We start from the raw sequence: 7,428 nt of genomic DNA, 5'->3' as shown, positions 1-7,428 counted from the left end.
TGTTTTCAGGCCTTAAGAGTATCACCAAACCTGATTATATTACATGATAATGGTGTTAGATGATTGGAAAAGGAAATTTTATGCATCATTTTCAGATGAACCCTTTGAGTGCTGAGTGGGCGACACCTACTTTTTGGGAGCCCTGAGCACTAAAGTACCTTTACCCCTGATTATCTAGAATCTGTTTGAAGATCCCACAATTTTGGAAATTGTAAATGATGGTCCATATGGGTTCTGTCTGCAACTGGCATTTTTTTTATCGTTATTGACATTTAATCAATATTGGATACAGAACATCAAAAATAATTATGGGTACCCTCAGCAGATTTAAAAAAAAAAAAAAAAAAAAAAAAGGTACTCAAAGTAGAGTGAGAGGCTGTGGTTACCGAACTTCATGCCACTCCAATCAAAATCTGCTTACACTCTCAGGTCTACTTAACCCATATAAAGACATCAATATGTCCTATTTTAGTTTCTATCAAAAAATTTATGGGCATTCCATAAGAAATAGTAAAAATTCAACCTTTTCTACACAATATTTTCACTGCTGATAGATGTTTGTATATAGTGTGCAATGTACAAAATGTACATAGCAGCAAGGCTTTCTTCCTAGTACTGAGAAATATACATTTTGCTAAATATGGAGTAAATAGCCTCACTTGCACAAAATGTCATAGTATAAGTGAGTTTTTCTTAAAAATGTATTAAAATGGCATACTGCAGACCCAGAAATGTTTGTGAGCCTAACATTTTCACAGTTTTCTCAACCTTGAATAAAAATGCAGAAATAAAGTGTGAAAGTTTGAACTTGTCTTATCTGGAGATACTCTCAAGCTGCTGTTGAACAGCTTTTAGTGAAGAGAAACTTAAAACTGTTCTAATCAAAACCACCAGACTCCAGTGGGGGAAAAAAAAAAAAAAAAGGTAATTTTGCCTCATAGAACCCGCACCTGTTGCTGCCTTAATAGGTTGTTTTTTTGAGTGGAGTCTTGTAGATTTAAGAGAGAAACAATGATTCTATAAAACTATGAACAAGGGTTGTGTGACAGCAACTAAAGTGATCAAAGTACTTTTAATATAACCCACAAATTAAGCTTCTCCACTTGTTGGACACATGGTTTAATATGATTCTAAGGTCCTGACTGAAATGGGCTTGCACAAAGTTTCAGCCTATGGGTGACATACCCACATACTTTCAAGTGAATCCAGGTAAGACTGGGCTGCAGGTTGAAGATGAATTGTCACAATTTCAAGTATTTAAACTGCTGTTTACAAATTGTAGCTGATCCAGGGTTTATACAGGAATCCTAGAGTTAAATTTACTACTTTTTACTACCTATTTTTACTACCTCTAAAATATTTTTACTACCAGGATGAAATCGAGCAGCAGCCTTTTTTGGGGTAGCGGTGGATTCACAGCACTAAGCCATGTAAGATGATCGCCCATCTCTCACCAAAGGCAAAACTGTATCCCACTTACTTGAAGGTGTAACTGTGACTTTGTCTTGACTAAGACCTCATACACATTAATATTCCAAACACATTTCAAAAAGTGGCGCAGTAGGTAGGCGCCCGTCTTGCAGCCAGTGGGTTGCCGGTTTGAGTCCCTGTCCCTGTGCTGCGTTGTGTCCTTGGGCAAGACACTTAAACCACATTGCCTAACGGTAGTGCCGGTCTCTGGCTGCATGACCGCAGATGCTCGTCTCTGGATGAGTGATCTGGAACGATCATTTCGTTGTGTGCCTTGTGCGCACAATGACAATGAGTTGAATCTATCTAAATTTGTTTTTTTAAGAATATAAACAAAATGCAATGAAATTCAAGTTTCACAAGCTGATTATTTTATTTTCCAATAAAATCTTGGAATACTGGTTTGCTGCTGAGGTGTGACGGCAATGCTCGTAGCTGACCTTGAGGTTGCAGTTGCAGTGCTTTGTGTAGCACCAAAAAACAAAATAGGAATCTGCTCCATAGGTGCAAATCCGCTGCTGGTGAATGGTGGATGCTCGATGTGATTTAATCGCCGTCACACCGTTTCATGTCAAATTTATATTTTTTCTGGACACTTTACAAAACGCCTCTCGATCATTCCCCATGACCGGCTTAACCCTCTGGGGTCTGGGGTATATTTGGCCATTTTTGACTACTTTTGTTTTTAGCTTCATAGTTGACCTTAGAAACTGTTTACCTTGCCTTGTTTGTTTTGTTTTTTTTTTTCCAGCATGACCTCATGTGTGTGACTGTATAGTTATTCTTTCATTCTGACATACTGTATTAAGACATTGACTTACAATCACATAAAAAAATAAATTCAGAGTAGAAAATAAGTTAATTTTTTTTACTGTAAAAATCTGAAACATGCTTAACGAATTCTTTTTACAATTAAAATGCAAATATAAGTTGTAAATTTGCAAAACTTGTGTAAAAATATAGTAAATAATAAAGTTAAATACAATTATTCACATTAAAATGCAGGAAAGGCCTCAGGTGTTTTTGTGTACAACTATTTGCAGAGCAATCAGGACTCACATTAAGATGCTACACAAATTATTTATGCCACCTCAAAAAACAGTTTCTGTCCTCCACAAGAGTGAGGGGCCCATCACAGGCAAAACTTGCCAGTAATGTCTCTTTTACCACTTTTTCACCTGCTCCGCAGCAGCCAAATGCACCCAAATGCATCGTGTTACCGCATTATTTTCTGATTGGTTGATTTTTCCACCAATAGGAAAGGGGTTGTCGGGAGTTATTTTGTTTTGTTTTGTTTTTATTAGCAAGCACTTCCTGTTAGCGAAACTCACATTTTCGCCGTTTATTTCTGCACAAAACGCGCATCGAAGGTGAGGACAATATACAGGAAAAAGTATGACGTAAATTATTGGGCATAACTCTGATTTTACTTGGCCTATCAACGTCATTTAAAAACTGGTACATAGTTTGAAGTCTGCACTTTCGATTCATGGCAGCAGCGTCCCGATGCTACGTCATCAAAAATCGGCGATGTCATTTTGACGCGCCAGCGCGTCTGTGTACTCCGGAGGGTTAAGCCAGTCTTTGCCGGGTCATCGAGCCAAAGTTGTGAAAACTACATTTTCCCATGACGAGGCGCAAAATGACTCCGCGCATGCGCACAGCAGATCGGACAGTGGAACCGCTCGTCAACGTCAGCTCAGGTCCTGCTGAGTAGTTATATTTCTATACAGATCTTATAGTTAAACGAACTTAAAACAAAAAGTCTACATCAATGGAAAGATCAAAATATATTGAAGGGGTGATGAAAAATTTACTACCAAGTCAAATTCTGTTTACTACCCTTTACTACCTTTTACTAGCCTTAATTTGACTTCATTTAATTTACTACCTTTTACTACTGTAACCCAGCGGTAGATTGTAAGAGTTTCTGTTATGATAGTGTGCATGTGAAGTGTGTTGAAGGAGGAGGGTTTATTTTGCGACTGTTTTGCGGCAGTCAACTCGAACGTTAACCCTGGTGGGAGGGGCTGCGGTCTCACTCGGTCTGTAGCTTTCGCAGAGCGAACTTGAGCGAGCCACTGTAGCTTTCCTATGCAACAGCCCTAAAGTTTATGTTCATCATCCTGCTAGGTAAGAATACTGTTTATATGTATACCCTCTTGTCGGTATGATGTTAGACTGTAATGTTATAACATATTGTATTGTTTAAAGGGTTATAAGATTGTCAATCGCTAGCCACGGGAAGGTAGCAATTGAACTGATTAGCCGCCATGTTGCGTGCACTGTCCGAACGGAGTTCGCATGTCATTCGGAGGTTATTTATGTTGTATTAAAATGTTATTCTTTCATGTGACGTATAGTATGGGCATGTGAATTTGTACAGTATATTGCTGTTTTAGTTATGAGAGCTTACTCGGTCTGTAGCTTTCGCAGAGCGAACTTGAGCGAGCCACTGTAGCTTTCCTATGCAACAGCCCTAAAGTTTATGTTCATCATCCTGCTAGTGTGGAGACGTTTGTTTTGGGTTTCCGAGCGGAACGGTCATCTTGCCCAGCCGGGGCTACAGAGGAGAGGGAGAGACTACGTTCACTGTGGAGACATTTGTTTTGGATTTCCCAGAGGAACGGTCGTCTTGCCCAGCCGGGGCTACAAAGGAGAGGGAGCGGCTACGTTCTCGTGAGCCTCGGGATCACCACATATTTGGAATCAAGTACCCTCAGACACACTTCACACATATAGAGCTCTATTTTCTTTTATTGCTGGCCAGCCATTTTATTTCATTCATAGACTACTCCGAGCGTTTACTGGAGTGTGTTTGGAGACCCACGCTTTTATCGTGGATTATATGAACATTGGTGCTTTGAACTGCAAAACTGAGAAAGAGACTCTATGTTCGTGGGGTATACTATGTGCCTCATAGTTTGACACATGCTGTGTTAATGAGAGTGTTGTAGTTAAAGATATGATCTGTATTTTCTTTTCTTTCTTTCTTTTGTTATTTGTAAGTGGTATACAATTTTATTTCAGGCATACCCGCGTAGTGGTGAATTTATGTTATGGTTAGAGTTAAGTTTCCTTTCAAATCATACATGCATGGCAGATGTGTGTGTAAAGGGATGACATTCTGCAACTGTTTGTGATGCATGCTTCAGTCCAAAACAAAAGATTTAGGTATTGGACAAGGATGGTACATTGCCATCGACCCTAAATAAATTCCATCCTGTTGTTACAGATATGATTTCAGCTTTCATTCCTTAATAAGCTGATATACCGGTTACACTACCTTTTACTACCCCGCGGGAACCCTGTGATCCTGTCTGCCGCTTTCTCACACACATATGCCGAGGGACAACAGTTACCCCCCCAAAAAAACAACAACAAAAAAACATTCCTTTCATTTCACAGTTACAGGCTTTGCCCCCATTTGCACAGTAGCAGTAATCAGAATCTTTCCTTTGAACGGTCATCATTATGGAATCTTGTCATTGATCTTTAATGACAATTTGTAGTAGCAACAATCCTACAGCAATTGCACTCTTAATTTCTGGTAATGTTTGAATGTTGTGGTCCATTTCCTGCTGTGTTCTACATATGAGAAAATACAACTATGGACATCCCAACCTGACTTGGCCAAAATTGTCTGAATGCATGTGTGAATCAATCATCAAAATGAAAATACAGAAAGGTAATTTTTTTTTTTTTTAATTAAAGTTTTTTTTTGTTAATTTATACATTTTGTACATTATATAATCTAAATCAAATGTACAATAGAGTAAATCAAATGTACCTACATTTGATTTAACTATTAGTACATTTGATTTAGATAGGGTCCAAATTAAATGTGACCCTCATCTAAATTAAATGTACTCATTAAGTCTCATTAAGTTCACGCAGCAGTCATGACATTTAATCTACAACTCAATTCATGTCAAATCCCATCCACAATCACCTCAAGATGTGTTATGCTGTAAGGTAAAGACTCTACAGTATTAGACAGAAATCCCCAACAAACGATCCCCTACGAGCAAGCACTTGGCGACAGTGGGAAGGAAAAACTCTCTTTTAACAGGAAGAAACCTCCGGCAGAACCAGGCTCAGTGAGGGGCAGCCATCTGCCACAACTGGCGGGGGGTGGGAGTGGGTGAAGGGAAAGGCATTAAAAGCTGTCTTGTTAGATTTAGGTTAAAATATAATAGTTTCCACTAGTTTTTTGTCATGACCATTTCACATTTTTCCATGAGACTCAGTTGGATTATAGTTAGCATAAGCCCTGCCTACTCTTGTTGCTCACAGCTGGAACAGCTGGGCCCGACTTCTGAATGTCTTATGTGCAAATACTGATATCTTATGATATGGACAAACTGTGTACGATCTTGGCATTCGTTGGGTTCAGCGGGTAAATTTGGTGCTGGAGAAACTGGCAAACTCAAGGCTGTATGCTGAGAGGTTTTTTGTTGTATGGGTTTGATGCGTTCTCTGTCTGTCCACAGAACCCGTTTATGTCTGCTTTTGTCCAGTGTTAACAAGTAATAGTCTCCTCCTTTCTGCCTTTCTCCAGCTTCTTTTGTTGATGGCTTCTTTCTTTTTGGTGTTTTCTTGACCTCATCACTGGTCACATTACTGTGTTGCTGAACCCTCACTGTGGACACCCTACGTGTTGGTATGGCCCTCCCAGTTTGTCTTTTGTCACAGGGAGGTGGTCTTGGAGACAAGGGAGGCTTTTTCCCCCCTGATTTTGCCTTTATTGACACACTCTTCTTCTCTGGACTTTTTCTTGCCACGTTTTCTTCAGTAGAAGATGCCAAATGGGAGAGCATCTTTTTTAAAGCTCTCACGATCTCTGCCTCAGATGGGACTTGTGCTGGAGGCACACTGTTTGTCTCTGCCATCCACTTCTTGCTTCTGAAAAATCTCAGCTCTTTAAAAAAAAACATTTGAGAAAATTTGATATTAGTACAACTTGCATATTGCCAAACTATAAATCATAAGTGACAAAATTAATCAAACTTTTATTTTAAGCAATGTACCAATATTGCCTTTGTTCACAATCAAAGACCTTCAAGTTAGACTTATCTTTAAAACTGTCCAGGTTAACAATATTTTTGTTATGTTTGATGGTTGAGTAAGGGGCTTTACTAATTGATTATGTGATATTGAAATAAGGCACTTGTTTAGCTGAGAATAGGTCTGAAAGTTATATATAAAAGAGCAAAAGATGATATTTAAAATATTCAGTGACTGAAAGATTCACACCATCTTAAGTGGATTTTCATGCCAGACTTGCGGGCATATAAAATACTTTTGTTTTCTCTGTCAGTCTGATGAAAACTTAAAACTAACATTCCTTGACATGTCTAATAAAAAGGCCTTGAATGGATTAGCTCAGTACATCACTGTTTTGACATATTTGAACTTAGCTTACCCCACTGCTCATGGAAGTAGAACAAAACATCCTTGGGGTTGGTTTCAGGGAAGGTTTTTGCAAAACCAAGCAGCTCCAACAAATACTGCTTTGTAATCTCAGTAATGTTGGCAGATTGTGAAAGGAGTGCAACTCTGGAGATGCACTCCAACATGTACTTAAGTCCATATGGACAAATAATCCGTGAATTTGTTTTTGAATTGTCCATGGTGCTTCTTTTCTGCTGTCTGACTTTGGTGCTGACAGGTACCTTAGCATTCTGAAGAAGAATGTTTCATGAGATCAAAGGCTTTCAACACCAAAGCTTTTGTGATGTCATCAAATTGTTTGCATAATTTGGGGAACCTCATTTAGAATGTTTTGATGACATGATGGAATTCTTAAAAATCTATTGACTTTGTTACAGTTCGGTGTTGTTCTGTGTTTAATTTGCAAAAACAGCAGATAGCAGCAGAGCTAAAGTTACATGAACGACGACTAAGCTAAGCAGAGCAGCAGCAGTTTGGAGGTGTTTCACACAAGCAGCTTAACTG

General features: G+C 38.9%; 1 protein-coding gene across 1 annotated transcript; it reads right to left on the bottom strand.

The window, feature by feature from the left end:
* Nucleotides 1-5,265: 5,265 nt before the first annotated feature.
* LOC115774894 (uncharacterized) lies at nt 5,266-7,133 on the bottom strand. Its single transcript, XM_030722368.1, has 2 exons — nt 6,896-7,133; nt 5,266-6,391 (listed from the first exon to the last, which is right to left on the bottom strand). The coding sequence occupies exons 1-2, from the start codon at nt 7,101-7,103 to the stop codon at nt 5,748-5,750; spliced, it is 852 nt and encodes a 283-aa protein (XP_030578228.1). The 5' UTR covers nt 7,104-7,133; the 3' UTR covers nt 5,266-5,747.
* Between the last annotated feature and the right edge of the window lie 295 nt (nt 7,134-7,428).

The sequence above is a fragment of the Archocentrus centrarchus genome, chromosome 3 (genome assembly GCF_007364275.1).
Source record: "Archocentrus centrarchus isolate MPI-CPG fArcCen1 chromosome 3, fArcCen1, whole genome shotgun sequence".
NCBI classification, from domain to species: domain Eukaryota; kingdom Metazoa; phylum Chordata; class Actinopteri; order Cichliformes; family Cichlidae; genus Archocentrus; species Archocentrus centrarchus.
Note: the sequence above shows the minus strand (reverse complement) of the source record. Positions and strands in the feature narration are given on the sequence as shown.